The 20,977-nt window shown below is 38.7% G+C and overlaps 1 protein-coding gene across 2 annotated transcripts in view; it reads right to left on the reverse strand.

Moving 5' to 3' along the window:
- Ralgapa2 (Ral GTPase activating protein catalytic subunit alpha 2) overlaps nt 1-20,977 on the reverse strand; it is a 307,510-nt gene that overhangs the window by 67,385 nt on the left and 219,148 nt on the right. For both annotated transcript variants that reach the window (XM_042666417.1, XM_042666416.1), the window contains exon 37: nt 14,282-14,409. In XM_042666417.1, coding sequence (XP_042522351.1) covers nt 14,282-14,409 — 128 coding nt within the window. The remainder of the gene's footprint in view (nt 1-14,281; nt 14,410-20,977) is intronic.

The following is a 20,977-nucleotide window of genomic DNA, read 5'->3' on the forward strand; positions in this document are numbered from 1 at the left end:
CTTCTGTGAAGGAGTTAAAAATCTTACAAAAATACTCCTTAAATTTAAAGCTAATTTAACATTTTCCAGGATATTCATATTAACATCAGTTTCTTTGCTGTACAAATTGAATTCTACCAATTTCAATTCATTTAATCCTAAAATGTGTGAAAATATACATCCTATTTATTTCCTTGTATCCAAGCTGAACTCTTAGCAGGAAAATGTAATTTGATGACAGTTTCCATCTTCTTCAGGGAGAAAGTTACATGGTACTTGGGTGTAAAAGGTTGAACATAGTGGTAAGTAGCAGCAGCTCTCCCCATCGGCTCTCTGCCTCCTTTAAATTCCACTGAGGATGGCAGTTTGGATGGAGACCCCAAAATCTATTCTGTCCATCTGTTTTATTATTCTTGGAACAACTGTCAAAAGTTGCCCAGGGATCAAGTTGCAAACATACTAATTTGCCTTTGAAAAGTAGGCCCTGGGGGAATTCTGGAACTCTGCTTATAAATTCAGAATCCCATCAACCAGCTAGCCTGCCTTACCCTTTGTGGAGGTATGAGACTTTGCACTTCCAGGCATACATCTGCCTCAAGGCTGGGATGCACTGATGTACTTACATCCCACTTCATAGGCAAATGAAGGGAGAACCACAGGGACTTGGCATCTTAAGGGCTGGCTTGCTCCCTGACAAGCAGACTCCTAGTTTTTAGGAGGCAATCCCTTCATTAATTGTGGGTGGATGAAAGACCAAAGCTTTGTACTAAAGAGTTTAAAGGCATGAACACAACAGAGGGACACACAATGTGTACTCTTTTATATCCCAGGAAGATAGAAGACTGAAGTGAAGCATCAGAAGAAATAAGCTGAAAAAAGATAAAAACCAGAAGCCACTGAAAATTGTACATTTTGTTTTTGTGATTCGAATGAAACAATTACAAAAAGCTCATTGTAACATATAGAATAGCAGATGTGGGTTTGATGGAAATAAAGAGGATTGTACACAGAGAGGGCTATGTAAAAATATCGTAGCATTTTAAGAGCATGTTATTCTACTGGAAACTAACAAAGATGCTCATTTCTCAAGATGACTATGTTCAAGGCACATGCAAAATACAACATACACGTTAAAGTGCATGTGGATTACCAGGTCAGTAGCACTCTGGACCCTGAAAATGAGGAGGTGTTGGGGGGGGGGTTAGCGGGGAGGCAGGCACTATCATTCCTCCCAGTGACCTGCTCTCCCCCGCCCTGGTCCAAATGGTCTATATGGAGAGATTTCAAAGCCCAGGACCACAGAAACACAACACAGAAGGATGCACCCATTTTAAACTGGCAAAATTCCTCAGTAGTAAACTAGGAAGGATATCACCCCTTTCAAGGCTAACATGATGGCATTTGGTTGTACTCATCCACAGATTACCAAAAAAACTATTCTGCTTTGATTAAATAAATTTCCTTGTATTGCAAATTACTCTAGCAGGGAAACCTTCTGGGAGCTAGCTGAGTATGCTACTGCAGACAGAGCACAGAAGGGATCACCAGTTGGACTTGCTTGCTTTGTCCTTCTTTGGCTTTGCACAATCTCTTATTATAATAAGGCATGTATTATCCTTTTTAGAGATTTGAATAACAGAAAGTCTCACTTTCAAAATATGCTTATAATCCCAGAGTCTACTAAACGTTCTGTGGATGCTGTTTATGGCATTCTGTTCCTTTCAAAGTGGGACAGATAATTAGTAAACTGAAATTTGATTAATGTTGGATTAAGAGGTTCTGATGTCTTGCTGCAATGTGTTATTTCAGTCTGTGGGCACTGGAAGAGACTGTCTGTAGAAAGCTGTTCCTTCCCATTTCCAGAATGGGAAGATGAATTTTAAAACTGACTTTATTAAAAATAGAGAATTCAATCAGTATGTAACAGTGTGTAATGTCAGATTCAGGTTTTTTTCTTTCTTTCTTTTTTTCCTTGCTGTTTTTTATTTGCTTTGTCACTCTGAAGCTGAAACCAATAAATTAACAAAGAGAAAAATAAAACAGAAATATAGGTGTTCCTCCAAAAATGCGATGGTGAGCCTTTCCTGGCTAAAATGTAATAATTTGGCATGGATTTTTATCAAACAGCCTCTATTTTCACTGAGCTCTAGTACAGAATTTTGAGAATATTAAGAACTTTTCTAGAAACAAAAGACCTGTCTGATATCAATGATTAAACCTGTGAAAATGCTCAGTAGATATTTGAATGAAAATGTTACACTACTTTGTGCTGTTCAGTGTTGAGGTTAGGGATACCACTTTTACTTTTATCAGGTTTACAAAAGGCTAGTAATGGTCAGACTTCAGACTTTAATCTATTGGTGGCCAAATGAATCTACATTTTTTCCTTGTCTCTGTTTTGAAATTCATAATCTTGTCTACTACTGAAGAGTGTGGAAGAATCAGGAATAACGGCTCCCTTTGAAGCTGTGTCATTCCCGAAGTAACCATCTAAATGTTAAAGAAATATTGTTATTTATGGAATGACCTTTTGTTCTTTGAATATAACATTAATAAATGTTAAATGCCTAGAAATCCTAGCTGCACTATGAAAAAGGTAAGTAGGGTAAGCAAATATCTTTTTGCATGCTTTTGACATGACGACCATTTCCTCTTTTCTAACAGCTTTCTAATAGCAAAATGTATTTGGGAACAACAGTGGAATTTGTGTCATCATGACCAAATGATTACGGTGCAAACCCGAGATTCTTCTGGGGCCCAGCAGGCTTCTGGTCCCTATGGAAACGAAACCTCTGATATTGTCCTCCACTCAGCTGGAGAACCAGCGCCAGGAGGCTTTTGTGCTCGGTGAGATTTCTTCCACAACCTTCCCTCAACAGACCCTAGTGCTTCCTCCCAACTCCTTTCTAATTGAGATGCAAATTAATCTCTCTGGCTGATTACACTTCCCTTAAAGCGACTGACAAATGCAGCTGTAACCAGAGTTTGTGGACTTTCCAACAAGTGACTTCAGCTGTCAGTATTTGCATTCAAGGCCTAGGCCAGCCCCTCCAGGTCTCAGAGCTCAGTGAGCTTCCTTTGGGCTGTGCAGGCGTTTTATTTATGAGTATAAAATTTACATACAATTAAGAGTTTAGTAAAGATCTCCCAATCTCTGCTCTTGCTAGCTATGTCCTTTACAAAGTAGAAACTCTGTAGTTTAATGCAGTCCCATTTATTCAACCTTTCTTTGATTTGTTGTATTTCTGCACCTTTCCTTAGAAGTTTCAACTTGTACCAAGGAGCCTTAGTGTTTCCCCTATCCCTTCCTGTAATTTTCAGGGTTTCTGATCTTACATTGAGGTCTTTGATCCATTTGGAATTGATTCTAGTACAAGGTGATATATAAGGATCTAACTTCAGTTTTCTACATATGTATAGCCAATTCTGCCAAAACCATTTGTTGAAGAAGAGGCTGTCTTTCTTCCATCCTGTGTTTTTGGTCAAAGATTAGGTAGCCATAGATCTGTGGATTCATTTCTGGGTTTCCAATTCTATTCCATTGGTTCTCAGGCCTGATCATGTGCTAGTACCAAGCTCTTTTTATAACTATGGCTTTACAGACAAGGGCCTCATCTACAATAAACTTAGAGCTCAAAAAGTTAAACCCCCACAAACAAATCCTCAAAGAAACAATAACCCCATTAATAAACCGGCTAAAGACTTAAAGAGAGACCTCTCTGAAGAAATAAGAATGGCCAATAGACACATAATGAAATGTTCAATATCTCTGGCCCTAAAAGAAATACAAATCAAAACAACATTGAGATTCTACCTCACCCCAGTTAAAACGGTCATTATCAAGAAAACTAATGATAACAGATGCTGGTGGGAATGTGGCCAAAAGGGAATGCTACTGCACTGTTGGTGGGACTGTATACTTGTTCAGCCACTCTGGAAAGCAGTATGGAGGTTCCTCAAAAGACTAAACATAGAACTCCCATATGACCCAACAACCCCACTCCTGGGCATTTGCCCAATAGATCACAAACAAGGCCACACTAAAGACTAAAGCTACCAGCACAACCATGTTCATTGTAGCATTATTTACCACAGCTAAGATATGGAACCAACCCAGACGCCCCCCCAGTAGATGACTAGATCAAGAAAGTGTGGTATAAATACACAATGGAATTTTATCCTTCCTTTACAAAGAATGATGTGGCCCCATTTGTAAGGAAATGGAAAGACTTGGAAAAAATTATATAAGCAAAGCAAGCCAGACCCAAAGAACAATAGGTTGCAAGATTTCCCTCATTTGTAATAACTAGAATATGTCCAGGATATTCTAAGCAGAGGATCACAATAGATCAATAGTTATGTGCATATAACCATATAAAATGATGCTTATAGAAATGGAAACAAGAAGAGTTCAGAACATCAGAAATTTGAGCTGTTTTTTGATCTTGGACTACAGAATTACTTCTCTCCAAGAAGGCCATAGCTCTGGTGGCAACACTACATTTCCTTTCTTGTAAGTTTTGACTTTAAAAATATTTGAATTTGGCCGGGCATCGGTGGCTCACACCTGTAATCCTAGCTACTCAGGAGGCTGAGATCTGAGGATCATGGTTCAAAGCCAGCCTGGGCAGGAAACTCCATGAGACTCTTACCTCCAATAAATCACTCAGAAAACCAGAAGTGGCGCTGTGGCTCAAGTGGTAGAGCGCTCGCCTTGAGCTGAAGAGCTGAGGGATAGTGCCCAGGCCAAGAGTTCAAGCCCCATGACTGACAAATAATAAAATAAAATAAACATAAAATAAAATTAAAAAATATTTGAATTTGATCTCTCCTCCAATCTAACAAACACAGTTAAGAAAGTGAGACTAGTGAACAGATTTTTTTTAAAGAAAACGGGATTACTGAACAGACTTCAAGGTTATCAAGTTTCTTATATTTTAAAAATAAAATATACAGTCAGCATTCTAATTTACAGTATTTTTACATTGATGCCCTTCAGTAACTTCTTGGTGCAGTGATACTATTTACTTATTAAAATTTTGAGGTAAAGCCTGGAGCTGGTGGTTTCCACCTATAATTCTAGCTACTCAAGAGACTGAGATTGGAGGATTACTGTTTAAAGCAAACCAGGACAGGAAGGTCCATGAGATTATGTTCAATTAACTACCAAAAAAAACCCAGAAGTAGAGCTATGGTCAAGGGTTAGACTGCTAGCCTTAAGCAAAAGAAGCTCAGGGACAGTGCCTGGCCTTGAGTTTGTCAAGCCCCAGAACTGGCACACACAAAAAAAATTTTTTTTTTTTTGGTGAAGTTTTTGAACTTCTTAGGGACTGGATCCAGCTTTAGGCCTGGTTGGGCGCTGTCTCTCACAGTGAATTAGGCCTATAAAGTACCCATTCAATTAAAAGAAAATCTCATATACAATCAAAATTTTTGGAAGAAGTTACCTATAATGTGGAGAATTTAAGTTTCCAAAACTTGTTTTTGTCTTGCAATTCAAGACCTCAACTGTGTAACTGGGAGGCCAGTATTGGCGTGAGAGGCCTGTCTGTGAAGGAGACAGTCCTTAGGTGAGATAGCTGGGGGAGGCTGAGTGCATATGCCACAAGGAAGAACTGAAGGTGGCAGAGTGACCCACAGGAGAATGTAGGGCAAAGTCACAAGAGAGGGACGTGACACTCCTCCCTTTCAAGGACTGCAGGGAGAGAAGGCGTCCCACTGAAGATGGAACTAAGAGAATGGTAAGAGAAGAAAGCTGAGGCTCTTCTGGTTATTTCCCGAGGCACAGATAGCATCAGCTTGCTTTCTCCATAGATTCTTATAGTAACTTTTATTGAAGGACTGTATCTTGTCTCACAGAGATAAGTCAGTTACTTATCTCTGGAAAATTCCCTGTTGAAAATTTCACTGCACCATCTAGTACTTCCTTTGGGACTCATTTCTTGGGTGGTTTTGACTGTATAAGTGAAGGAAGAACAGTCTCGTAACCTTTACTTTAATACCTGTAAGGGCAAAAAGTATTTCCTAAGACCTAATTTCACAGTGGAAGGTTCCTGTTTTTCCAGTATTAGTTTAGAACTCAGTCACTTGTAGGCACCAGGCTGGATATATGATGATAACACCTGCAGCTTAAACTGGGCTCTCAGCAAGGATAGCTCAGTGTTTCACCTGGTTGGCCCACCAGCTCTCTCGGAGGGAGACTAGCTGGCAGGATGCCATGGTGATGACACCAGCACTAGGACCTGACACTACGGCAGGGACTATGGTGCCAGTGAACATGTGTCCTGTGAGGAGGCCCAGCAGAGTGGGAGGCTGAGCAGGGTCAGATGTTCTGACTCTTGAGAAGAAATTAAATATGTAGGTTTTTAAAGATGTAAAATCTTCCCCACTTTTTCACCATGGCTGACAATTTTCAGGTTTTTTTTTTTGTTTGTTTGTTTGGTAATGCTGGGAGACCAAGGACAGATCAAATAAAGCCCATCTAAACTGATTTCAATATGCAGGCAGTTGTTTGTTTGTTTTTTTAATCAGTTTTTAGGGTTTTTGGGTTTGTTTTTGTTTTTTTCGGTCGTGGGGCTTGAACTCTGGGCCTGAGCGCTGTCCCTGCGCTCTTCAGCTCAAGGCGAGTGCTCTATCACTTGAGCCACAGCGCCACTTCTGGTTTCCTAGTGATTTATTGGAGATCAGAGTCTCATGGACTTTTCTGCCCAGGCTGGCTTTGAACTGTGATCCTCAGATCTCAGCCTCCTGAGTAGCTAGGATTACCGGTATGAGCCACCAGTGGCTGGCCAGTTTTGAGTTTTCAATGTTTGCCTTGACACTGAGCAAAAGCTGCTTCCTGGTTGCCTCTACCCATTGATCCCAGTTTTGCAGATTGGTATCCTATCCAAAAACGTCTCGGGCTCCAGAAATAATTCCTTCTTGATTCAATCACTCCCACATGCCTAATTTCTCTGGATTGGCTCCAGGTTGGTTGAGATCCTTCTTCAAATCTGCCTTCCATTGTAGCACACCACATATGGATGGAGCCTTGTGGCTGTAGGAACACAGCAATGGGGCCCTAACTTCTCTGAGGGGACCTTATGCTTCTTGTGCTGCATCTCAGAGAATGCTGGTTGTACTTGCAACTACATACATCCCCTCGTCTCTCATCTCAAAACTGTGGCTATCAAGCCACAACACCCTCCTACTGCACTTATATTACTAGTTATCCAAACCTAAATACATGACATCACAGTCTCTCCTTTTCAATTCCACCTTGTTTCTCTGTACATGGAAGTTTCATTTATTGAGAACACCTTATTTTCTGACTTGCCTTGAGTCAGATTAGTTACTCTTCTCATCTTTCTTAAGAGTAACAGTCTAAAAATTATGTCTATATCTGTGCAAAGTTACTGATAAATTTGTTGAATGGAATAGATGGGCAAGCTACCACACAGAAATTGCACCAGAAACATAAAATCTGATTAGTAGTTTGTGAATTATTTCTTTATAGATCTGGCCACAATGAAGTCACCCATCTCTCAGAAGCCATAGTTCTCTCTTATGTCTGATAGATTATCTTGATAATTTATTTTAGATTTTCCACAAATTAGCTTCTTCAAAGTTCTAAAAACTTAGTAATCTTATCAAACAGTGTGTTTGAGTCACCTTATTCTTTCGGAAGACTCATGAGCTATTTAATAAGTTATTCTAACAATTTTACAAGGGATCCACGCAACATTTAAAAATTTGTTGGTTAATCCAATTAAAAAACAAGGAAAATATTTTTCTGTTTCCAGTTTGGGGTATATCCTTTACTCTCTATGAAGACAAGCTAATAAATAAACAAACCAGTTTTCATGGTTCTGAGCTATTGCTGTATATTTGTTCTGCAAAAAGATATGGTTGCCTCTGAATTAGAACCTTTCCTGCAGAGGCCAGTTCTCTATCTCTTTCTCACCTACTGTACTCCTATCAGCTAAAAAACCTTTTTCTCCCTTCCCATTTTCAGAAGATTTAACAGTGCCAGAAGATGGAGAACCCATGAGGATACTGTTCACAGTGCTGATCTGATAACAAATGGGCCAAGAGTTTCTTCCCTAATCGCAATGGACAGATTTTAAATATGCATTTATCAGAGACTACCTTCTTGTGCAGCCAATCACTGTGGTTGTTCTTTTATGGCTCCCCCTTTTCCTCCTCAAATAAATACATTTTATAATTAAAATATCACTTTGTTAAAAATCTTTCATTCCTTATTCCTTTTTGGAATCTGGGCCCACCCATAGGAATATGCTGTATTTCCTCTACTCTGTTTTTTGCATTGTTCTTCCCAATTATTTGGGGGTACCATTCTACTTTTATTTTTCTCTCTGCAACACTCAAAGTTGGAAGTCTACTCTCTTAAATTGCTAGGAAAAGTAGTAGTTTCCCTTGTTTGTTTCTTGTATTCCTAGAGATGAGATCATTTGCCAGCCAAGAATTCAGAAAATGTTCATTGTTTTTAGGATAGAGAGAAAGAGAGAGAGACAGACAGATAGAGAGAATGACAGACAGAGAGACAGAGACAGAGATAGAGACACAGAGAGACAGACAGAGACAGTGAGACAGAGACAGAGAGACATGGAGAGACAGAGAGAGAGGGAGAAAGAGAGAGAGAGAAAGAGAGAAAGAGTGTGTGTGTGTGTGTGTGTGTGTGCGCGCACTGGGTCCTGAACTTCTACTTCTGACTTTTTTGGTGGTTAACTGAAGATGAGAGTCTCATGGACTTTCCTTCCTGGGCTGGCTTCGAACCACCATCCTCAGATCTCAGCCTCCTCAGCAGCTAGGATTACAGGTGTGAGCCACTGGCACTTAGCTTAGGTTGCTACTGTTTTAAATTCAGCCTTTCTCCATATATGAGGACTTGAGATTGATGAACTTTAGTCATGGATTAGACCATCCAGTAGTATATGTCTTTCTTGGTCACTTTACTGAAGGGTAATCTATAACTCCTCCTTCTCATCCTTTTTTTTCCTGTGAAATCAAGCTCCCCTTTTCTTTGCCCCTATCTCCTTCCTTCTAAATCTATCCTTTACCTTTAAATTCTCTACAGTGTTCTATCTTCGACTTTTCTTTGACACCCTCTATCTCCAGCAAACCTAGCATGTCTTACACTGAATCAGTTCATATCCTGTGTAGGTATCAATCCATCCCCTTGCCACTGCCATAAATCAGCGCCTCTTGGCCCTGCTCCTCCCTTCAGAACTCATTCACAGCCCGTTAAATGCTTTTATCACCGCTATGTTCTCTGTGTGTGCCTGTGTGTACATGTGCACATCCTACACTTGACATATGGATGCAGCTGTCATTTTCAAAAGTGATGTGCTCCTTAAAGATTGGTTCGTAAGCAAATACTGTCCTCTCTTTTGAAATATCTTATTCATATTTCAATTCCTAATGTCCAGGACAGTGAGTGGCATATTGTAGGAATTCTTTAAACATGGATAAATGCATGACTAATTCTGAATGGCAAAATACAACATATAGTATGGTAAAACTTCTTTTCTAAGGTTCATGGAGATGAATAGGAGAAATGAAAGATCTGTCCAGGAAGAACTAAAGACCCACTGGAGAAGAAACAAACAGGGTTGTCAGATCTTTATGGGGAGAGGTCATTTGTGAAGATATTATAAATTGGGATCAGAATTTAGAAATTATATTTTGAGGGATATGAGAGAAACTTTGGTACAATCAAATGTATATGTTAATGGAAAATGAAAGTAAATCTCATTTGTGAAAGAATGAGGTACAAAATCACTTTTTCTTAGGCAGCCCAGTACTTGCCACCAAATGCTGATAGTTCTAGCTACTAGAGAGGATGAATGGCATTGAGACTATTGTTCTATTGAAGTGGACATTTATTTTAAAAAGCCACCATCTGTTTGGTTCAGGGTGAACTGCTCCTAATGGGCACGCCACATATTGTGAGACAACTTTTTCCCTGAAACAAGTTATCTGACAAGGGGAATGAAAGCCCTGGCTTAAATGGTTTTGGAAACTTTTATCAGCCGACCAGGGCTTCATTTTGGAATCTTTAGTTGGCTTGGAAACTGTAAACATAACACGTGGCAAGCTTCCCATTTGCCATGCTCTAGGCATAGGAATAGGTTTTCTGCATGCCCATGAGGGATAGAAAAGGCAGATGGTAGGTGAGTTGGCTCTCATCATCCAGAAGAGCTGTGGCCACAGGGATGAAGGCTCCACATAACAGATTTGCTTTAGCCCACGGGGGAAGTTACAGGAAAACCCAGGAAGGACAAAGAAGCAAGGCTGAAAGCACCCTACAGAGAGTGCCTTCCCAACACAGCCCTACTGTGTTCACATTTGGTGTTGTGTGACCATGTAAGACAATGGTATTTTTCAGTCTTCTGTGGGCCTTTGCTACATAGTTCCAACTGTTTGATCAGTTAGCCAAGAGAACACCAAACAAGAACTCCTTTGATATTGACTCTAAGCTAGATTTGCTGTTCAGAAAAAATAATCCAAAAAACAAGCAATTTTGTTTCAGTAATGCCCCCTCCCCCAATAGACAGCTTAATCAGAAATGCTGTATTTCTTTGAATATCACTGAACAAAATTGGCACATTAACTGTCAACATTTCTATTTCTAGTCAAGTCTTACATTAACCTGAATCACAACTGACCCTATTCTATAGCAATTAAATATCAATTGTTAGCTAGGAGGGGACAAGGAGGTTAAGCAAAACTCCTCCAAAGTAATTCCACTGACTTTTTTCTTCATTTGTCATTGGGTTCAATGCCTGGCTGTGTATGCTTGACACAAAAAAGCATGTGTTCCCTCTGTAAAGGATTTGTAAAAGTGAACTAAACAGAATGATTTTGTTGGTGGTGGTGGTAGTCACAGGGCTTGAACTTGGGGCCTGGATGCTGACACTGAATTTTTTTTGCTCAAGGCCAGCACTCTACCACTTTGAGCCACTGGACCACTTCCAGTTTTCTGGTGGGCAGTTTGGCTTTGAACCACAGTCCTCAGATTTCAGCCTCCCAAGTAGCTAGGAATTCAGGCATGAGCCTACAAGTGCTAAGCTTAGAATGACCTTTATTCACAGAATAGTCAATCCGTCACCCAGAAAGGTAGTGACATTGAGATAAAATTAGCAGTTTGAAAATATGTTTTACTTAACAATTACAATCTAAATTTAGAAACAAAATGGTAGATACAGGGCTGCTTATAAAAAATGGAGTTTTCCTTTCTTTGTTATCACTCAAAACTAGTTAATATCTCAAGGGACCAGGTAAGAACAGGGGCAATATTGTAATTTGAACTCAGGGCATCACCCTTAACTAGGGTAGGCACTCTACTACTTGAGCCACACCCCCAGCCCTTTTACTTTAGGTTATTGTGAAGCTAGGGTCTTTGCATCTTTGCCTGGCTTTCTAGGAATGTGATCCTCATACCAATGCCTCTAGTTATTTATCTGGTTTATTTATTAAGATGAGGTCTTGCTAACTTTTGTGTCTGGGATGGCCTTGAAGTTTGATCTTTCTGATCTCAGCCTCCTGAGTACCTCAGATTACAAGCATGAGCATCTGGCTCAGATTTTTTTTTTTTTTTGGTCCCTTAATTAACCTTTTCTTCTTGGGCAGTGTACACTAATTGCTTCCTTCTAGTGGATTTGATTCATATACAATACAGTTTTGCCAAAGAATATACTGCTAGGCCCTAGGAAGGGAATCAACTCTAGACACTCAGGTAGAGAGTCCAAGGCATTGCTAATCTTTTGAGCCCTTAGGGGGCTTGCATGCATTTGGCTAGTCCTGGCTGTTCATGCCAGGATGCAGTATGAAGATGAGAACTTCTCAAGGAGAAAGAGTTAAGGAGGCTTCTTTATGATTGCCAAGAGCTAGTTCAAGGGCTGTCACAAGAATCCTGATTAACTTGAACATTGTACCTAGAAAACATAATTTTACCACTCAGGAATATTGACTCTGTATCCTCTGGTCTGAATGTTGCCACTCTTTCTTAAGAACAGCTTGTCTCATCCTCCAGTCTTTGCCCAGACACTCTGTACTTGGAGAGACCTCCTTGCTTCCCTGTCCCTTGTTCACCCCAACTCTCTGGTTCATTTCTTCACAAAACATCCCCAATTCCTTTGTTTGTCTTCTCTGTGAAGCATTTAAGTAAGAACCTGGTCTGTTCCTTGCTGTAGTCCCAGCTCTTAGCAGACAGTCCACAGGAACTATTTGTTTGATAAATGGATAAATTTAGACACTCATAATTAGATTTGCTAGGTTATTTAGTGTTTTTCAAAATTCAAGTTTAAGATGCGTCAATGAAGCAGCAAATTCCGGACATGTGCAGCTATGGCCTAATCAAATGGATTTTGACTTTGCCAAAATATGTGTGGATCTGTGTGTTTTAACAACACATTAAAGGAATTTTTAGCTATTAATAATTGAGGTTGGCACATATATACAGTATAGAATTTATTAACCCTCATCCACATCAGTAGCTTTAGTCTTGATGTGATTCCTTGAAAAGTTTTTAAAGTGATATGCTCTTTAAACTTTAAAAAATATTGTTTTCCCTAAACCTGACTACTCCGAAGATGCCATACTAATTCAGTGTTTAACACAATAAAAAACATATATTTTATGAGCCCTTCGGTAGGTAGAAAAGGAAACATGACAAAAATTATAATGGATTTGTATAAAATGGTATTTCCTTATTTCTAAGTGATTTTTTTTGTCAGTCCAACATACTTGACTTAATTGTTGTCCAGATCATCCTAGTTGACATGAAAATGGACTAGCCAATCACCGAATAGGTCTCTTGTTTCTGCCTTCACGCTCCCTTAAAAACATGCTAAATAAATACTCCATGCTAAAGGCTAAACTGACAGCCACCATAAGATTAAGTCTAAAGTGTTGTGTAAAATTCTGCAGAGAGTGCCATCACCAAACCTCCCCACCAAAAGTGGAGAGAGTACACAAGCAGGAATAATGTGGCCTGGCTCCACGGCAGGGACCTAATAGGATGGGACCTAATAGCTCTTTTTTACTACTAATTTCTATGATAATTCTAACTTGCCACATGGCAAGTCTAAGGCAGAATTTAAGTCAATGAAGTGACAAAGATTTTAATGAAAGGAATTTTTCATGAACTGTATTTGTTTACATGTATCATTCACTCTACACCCACTAGCAAAGTATCATTCAGACAGGTTGGGGAAAGTGTACTGAGAAATGTCAAACACAAATGTGTTTGTTTTGTGTGTGTGTGTGTGTGTGTGTGTGTGTGTGTGTGTGTGTGTGTGTCCCCGTCCCCTAGGGATTGAACTCAGGGCCTGGAGCTTGAGTTCAGGAATGCTGTCCCTGAGCTTTTTTGCTCCAGCTTAGCACTCTACCACTGAAGCCACCTTTCCACTTCTGGTTTTGTTTTGTTTTGTTTTTGGTTAATTGGTGATGGATTCCTGGATTCCAAGATCTTAGCTGCCAGAATAGACAAGATTACAGGTATGAGCCACCAGCACCCAGCCACAAAGTGTTTTTAATCACTACCAATACCAATTAGAGTATTTTTTATTAGGAGGTTGGATGGCTTTATAAATATCAATTTTATATAGTCACTATCTTAATCTTTTCTTTGTAATTAGAGATTATACTTGAAGGATTATAGCATGCTAATTAATGTTAGTAAAATTAGAGAAGTTATTCTGTTTTTAGAGACAAGATCAGGAATTAAAGGAGTAAGAATTAAAGATTAGGGAAGATTATAGAATTAGTCCAAATGCAACTTCATTCAGGATGCCTTCTCTCCTCCCACCATGTGCAATTTCTCATTTCTCTGGCCACCCAGAACTCTATTTGCACTTGCCACATTTTTTTGATATGTTAGGGACATTTCATTTGCTTTTGGGTTCTGGAGGCACTCTGAATGAGACTGCTATATTCTGCTCAGCATTCCATTTTATACACAATGGCCTATGACACAGAGGATGGATAAAGAAACAGACTGAACCTGGGGAAAATACCTAAAGAAATATTAAGAAAGTTGCCATGAGCACCTCATGATAGTCAGAGCTTCTCAGGTACAGACTTATGTGAGTAAACTATGAATTAAATTCAAGTATAATAGAACAGAAAAATAAATAAAAAGTAACGAATGGTATGAAAATTCCAGTTAGTTTTAAAGCAGACTAAAAAAATTTCTCTCTTTCCTCTAACTCAGTTTGTAATACTTACCCATCTTGAAAATGTTCCAGGACTCTAGATTCTGGGAATGTTAAAAGGTTACCCATTTTCAGTGAAAAGATACAAGCTCTGGTAAAGTGGGATGAGGCACTTCACAGCTCTGCTGGCATTGATACACGTGGCACATATAAGGCTTGGCAGCAGCTTCCCACTCACTATGGCTCCATCAAACAGAGGCCCAAAAAATGGAACCTGTTGATTCAAAACAGAAAAAAAAAACCACTTACTTTTAAGAAACCAGTGTCAAGACAAAGATAGGAGAATAAATGATTGACATCTATGCGCTTCAATGGACATACAGGCTGTCACTCACTGGGCAGACTTGACTTTCACAGAACACAGGATGTGGCTTTCAAATCAAGGAAAGCAGGATTACTATATAAGGCTCCTCTATGAGGAGTTGTGTTGTCATTATGGCATTATTCTTTCTAAGTGCCTACATCACGTGGATGATGCACACATATTTCAGTGTACACGACTAGCTTCATATCTGCCTGAAAGCAACTGGAATCTGTAACACTCTTGTCATGAATGTGAGATACATTAACTTTTAAAGGAATTGGTGGCCATTACTCTCTGGTCCTACATACAGTACTCATTTTTTCTTTCTTCCTTCTTCTGCTTCTTCCTCTTCCTCCTCCTCCTCCTCCTCCCCTTCTCATTTCCTCCTCCTCCTTCTTCTTTTTTAATTCCCATCTCTGCCTTAAAGATCCTGCATTATCCCCACACTTCATTTTGATCGAGACTTCTTCTTGATAGAGGCTTTCCTTTGCTGGACCCATCCCACAATGTAGGCATCCTATAAAGTGTTTATGATACTTCTTTTAAGTTTCTCTCATTTTATACCCATTAGGACTTTATTAACTGGTTTCATTAATTTCAAGTTTGTTAGCATCATAAGATGAGGGACTAGGCCCTTGGCTCTTATATTCATTCATGCTTTCATTTCCTTATTAATGTATTCACAAAATATTACACCTGAAGCACTATTTTATTCAACTAAGAAGTATCAATGGATAATGCAAAAATCCCTTATTTCAATGAGTTTACATTTTTTCAATGTGTTAAGTAGTAAAAGTTCTGAAGTGGGAAAACAGAAGGGTAGTAAACTGTTTTGGGGAGGGTGTTTCTAATTGGATCATAACAGTTGGTAGGGATAAAGAAAAGTTGACATTTCTATAAAAGTCTGTAGGAAATAGGCAAATTAACCACAGTGAGAACAACTGATAGAAGAACATTGTCAGCAGAAGAACAACAAATGCACAGGACAAAAGCAAAGTGGAATTAGTATGCTTAAGTAACAACAAGGAAACCACTGTCAGGATCCAAGTGAGTGAAAAGAAGAGAATCCATGCAGGTAACAAGAGAAGTGTGGGATTTAAGAACTTTCTGGGGGAATTTAAGGGAGTAGAACTTGGGATCTAATCTACATTTTAAAGATACTGATCTGACCAGTGTTGGGAATACTACAAAGGGAAATTGTGGGGGAACTGTTGGGGGAACTACTAACTACTGAATTATCTAGCAGGAGCTGATGATGAGGATGGAAGAGGGGAATGCCCAAAGGAGCAGTTCTATACTTGGCATATAGTTGCAATGCAAATAACTACTTAATGAGAGACAATTACAAATATCTGAAATAAGCAAAATCAATGAATGCATGTCTCCAGTGTAGGTCATTTGACTTTTCCCAATAACTGTTTTGTACAGTACCTTTTTTTGTGGGAGAGGAGCATAGAATGTATCATGACCAAATAGTTATCGATAGGAACTCAAAATTGGCTAAGGTGGGAGAATCATGAATTCAAGGTCAGCATGAGCAAGATCTCATCTCAAAATAATTATTAGAATAAAACTGACAGGCTCACACCTGTTATCCTAGCTACTCATGGGGCTGAGATCTGAGTATCACAGTTCAAAGTACACCTAGGCAGAAAAGTCCTTAAGATTCTTATCTCAGAGAGAGAAAAATGAGGAAGGGGGTAACAAGTTTCACAAGAAATGTACCACTACCTTACTTATGTAATTGTAACACCTCTGTACATCACCTTAACAATAAAATTAAAATTTAAAAAAGATTCTTATCTCTAATTAATCACATAAAAATCCAGAAGTGGAGATGTCGCTCAAGTAGTAGAGTGCTAGCCTTGAGCAAAAGAAGCTCAGAGACAGCCCTTAGGCCCTGAGTTCAAGGCCCAGGACACACACACACACACACACACACACACACACACACACACACACACACACTCTCTCACACACACACACATACACACACATACACATACACACACTCTCTCTCTCTCACACACACACACACACACACACACACACACGCTTTCTCTCTCTCACACACAAACACACACACACACACACACACACACACACACACTTGACAGCTGGGCACTGGTGGCTCATGCCTGTAATCCTAGCTACTCAGGAGGCTGAGATCTGAGGATTGCTGTTTGAAGTTAGCCCAGGCAGAAGAGTCTGTGAGACTCTTATCTTCAATAAACAACACAGAAAAAGCTGGAAAAGGCATTGTGGCTCAAGTGGTAGAGTTCTAGCCTTGAGTACAAAGAAACTCAGGGACAGTGTCCAGGCCCTGAGTTCAAGCCCCAGGAACAGCAAAAAAAAAAGACAAACACTGGATGAGACATCTATATTGAAAACTACCAAAGAAAGCTCACATAAATTAAAAACAACCAAAATACATACAAAGGTGTACAATCTTCATGAACTAGAGATTTTAATATTAACATGTCAATTCTTTTGAATAATGCCATAAAAATATAAAGTTTATAGAAACAGATCTCACAAGTAATATAAAGAGAAAATCTTTAGTGACAGTAGCCTAAATGGAATGATATATCACACACACATACATATACAAATACATGTAATACCTGAAACCATAAAAAAGGAGTAGGAGAAACATTAGGACTCCTTAGCATAGGTAAAAACATACAAACACACACATACATATACATACATACATACAGATAGTATGAGTCAAGAGTAAAGTGAGAAGCTCTACTACTTCCTCTTACACTTAGATTTTAGTATTCTGGCTCAAGATATAGATAATCAAGCTCATGTATGTCTACATGAGTATACGCACATATATATACACATATACATATACATACACACTGTATGTATATGCACATATATTTAAATACTGTATGTGTATATATGGCCATATGTACATATGTATGACTAAAGCCTGGCTATAACTATGATTTTGTCATGACCTTTGATAAACTGGCTTTCCTTACCTGCTACAAGTTAGGAAATACATGTGTAGACCCTACCATGCCTTTCTTGACTAACAGCAGTACAGCTCTTGGGGTAAGCACAAACTTCAAAAGTGAAACCCAGGCCTGGGTCCAGACTAAGATATTTTTACATCCATTCTAGAAGGCATCAGAAAGACTAGGTGTGAATGCAAAGAAAGGATTTTGCAGAAAAATGATGACCCTAAAGTTCATGTTACATGACTGTCTATGCCATTGTGTGTAGTTATTGGGTCTTATGCAGTGATAGGAAATCTCAATTTGACATGCAAGAACTAATCACTTAGGAACTTTATTGAGATACATGAATTCCAAGCAATGTTCAAATTCCTCATAGGTAACCTACAGCTCCAGAATCAAAATATCACCATGTGTGGGGCTACAAGAGCCAATCCAAGTTGAAACTATAAACACAAAGTATGGGTGGCTTGCCTTATCCAGTTTGGTTAGGCACACATCCCATTTGTGTTCATAACAAAGATATGGCCATGATTTTTTAAGAATTATTTTTTATTTTATTGTAAAGTGATGTACAGAGGGGTCATAGTTACATAAGTAAGGTAATGAGTACATTTCTTGTCAAACATTGTTACCTCCTCTCTCATTTTCTCTCCTTCTCAACTCTCCTCCCCCCAAGGTTCATTTCCAACATAATGTTCTGTGAGTATTGTTGTTGCACGGGTTTACCCTTTGTCCTTTGTCTCATCATTTTGTTATTTCCCCCTCATTTCCCCAAATCAGATAAATGTATATACAAGACACAGGGTACCAAAATAAAAAAAATGAAAACAGGGGATAAAACAAAGGAAAAAAGCAAGCAAGAAAAAAAAATAACTTCACACAGTACATTAAAAACAACAACAACAGGGCTGGGAAGGTGGCTCAGTGGTAGAGCACTTGCCTTGCATGCTCGAGGCCCTGGGTTCGATTCCTCAGCACCACATAAGCAAAAAGAAAAAAGCAGGAAGTGGCACTGTGGCTCAAGTGGTAGAGCACTAGCTTTGAGCTGAAGAGCTGAGGGACAGCGCCCAGGCCCAGAGTTCAGGCCAAAAAAAAAACCTTAAAACAAACAAACAAACAAACAAACAACAACAACAACAAACTCCTGTTTCCATATCTTGGAGTTCATTTCTATTAGCATCATTTTATGTGACCATATGCACATAGCTATTGAGCTATTGTGATCCTCTGCTAAGACTACCCTAGAAATATACTAATTACTACAAATGAAGGAAACCATAGAGCCTATCAAGCATTGTTACTTCCTCCTTTGTTTTTCCCCTACCATCCCTTCCCTCCCTCTCCTGCGCCTAAATTGTAAAGTTTGTTTTTTTAACAGTGTCTTGTGCATCTCATTGTTACAATGGGTCAACCTGTATCCCTATTTAAACGTTTTGTTTTTCCCTTCCCCTCCCCAAATTAGAGAAGTGTATATACAAGATGAAGGGCACTGACATCAAATACAGTGAAAACATGGGTTACACCATGGAGGAAGAACATAGAAAGAAACAAAATAATCACATGGTACATTACAAATACATTAGAAACAATAGCAAGAAAGAAAAAACCACTTGTGTCCCTATCTTGGGGTTCATTCGCTTAACATCATTTTATCTGGTCATATGTACACAGCTTTTGACCTTTTCTATTTGTCTCAACATATACTAGTTATTGCAAATAGGGAAAACATGGGACCTATGTTTCTTTGGGCCTGGCTTATTTCACTTAATATATTTTTTTGCAAGTCTTTCATTTCCTAACAAATGGGGTGATGTCACTCTTTCTGATGGAGGCATAGAATTCATATATATATATATATATATATATATATATATATCACATTTTCTTGATCCATTCTGGTTCCATATCTTAGCAATGGTAAATAATGCTGCAATAAACATAGTTGTGCTGGTAGCTTTAGTATGGTCCAGAAAGAATAGTGCTGGGGGGATTCATTTTTTGAGCTCTAGGTTATTTTTGATATGAGGCCCTTGTCTGTTATATAGCTAGTGAAGATCTTCTCCCAATCTGTGGGATTTCTATTTATCTTGCTAGCTATATACTTTGCTATGCAGAACCTCTGTAGTTTAATGCAATCCCATTTATCCAGCCTTTGATTTGTTGTTTCTGGATCTTTATTTAGGAGGTTTTGCCCTGTGCCAAGGAGTCCTAATGTATCCCCTATCCCTTAGTGTACTACTTTCAGGGTATCTTTGATCGATTTGGAGTTGATTCTGGTACAGGGTGATAAGGATTTAACTTCAGTTCTCTATACAAGTATAGCCAATTCTGCCAGCACCATTTGTTGAACAAGAGTGTCTTTCTTCCATCTGATAATTTTGGCTCCCTTATCAAAGATTAGGTCTATGGGATCATTTCTGGGTCATCAATTCTATTCCATTGGTCCTCAGGTCTGTTCATGTGCCAGTATCAAGCTATTTTTATAAATACAGCTTTATAATAGAGTTTGAAGCACTATTTTTTTTCCTGCTAAGGATTGTTATTGCTTTTCAGGGTCTTCTATCATTCCATATGAATTTTTGAATTGCTTTTTGTAGTTCCTTAAAGAATGTTGTTGGGATATTGATGGGTATAGCACTGAATTTGTAAATAGCTTTGGGCAGTATTACCATTTTCAAAATGTTAAGCCTCCCAGTCCAGAAGCATGGGAAATTTAGCCATGATTTTTGTGCCTGGCTTTTTGGCACTGACTTTATTATACAAGAGGAAGGTGATATAGTACATAGGTTTAGAATTTGAGTGTCATGTGGACTTTATGTGTATGCCTATAATATAAACACAGAATTTATACACAGAACCACACAAATACAAATAGCTTTTATCTAATAAGCACCTGCCTACAGGAGTGAAATTTTTTCAGTTCTTAGAGATTCACTCTACCTAGATTTTAGAAACAAGTACCCTTGGAATACATTATACTCATACCAGTTTCAAATGTATTTAGAGCCCAGGAACAATACAATGATTTACAAAGTGGCTGGAAGAGCCAAATACCACATTAATCCTAAAAGTTTGTTGCAAATAGTCCTGTCTTAATGAGAGGCAAGGTAGGAAAAACATACAGTTTTTGAGGTGAAAGTGAAACTTTTAAGAGGAATGTAAGGATAGGTTTTAGAGAAAGAACCCATTTATTTTCACATATTTCTATCTCTACTAATAAATCTATTCTCTAAAATAAAAAAGATAATTTTTATGGAAAAATTTTAATCAGGGAATTCTAAAATTTTGCCTAAAGAATTTTTTTCTTTTTTTAAAAAAATTGTGAAAATACCGTACAGAAAGGCTACAACTATATGGGCAAGGTAATGAGTACATTTGTTATCAAGCATTGTTGCCTCTTCCCCTTACCATTCCTTCCCCTCTCCACCATCCTACCTCCCCCCCCCACCCCCCCGCCAAAGTTGTAAAGTTCGTTTTTCCACATAATGTCTTATACATCTTCA

The sequence above is a fragment of the Dipodomys spectabilis genome, unplaced genomic scaffold, assembly GCF_019054845.1.
Source record: "Dipodomys spectabilis isolate Male_0828 unplaced genomic scaffold, ASM1905484v1 ptg000365l, whole genome shotgun sequence".
Lineage (NCBI taxonomy): Eukaryota > Metazoa > Chordata > Mammalia > Rodentia > Heteromyidae > Dipodomys > Dipodomys spectabilis.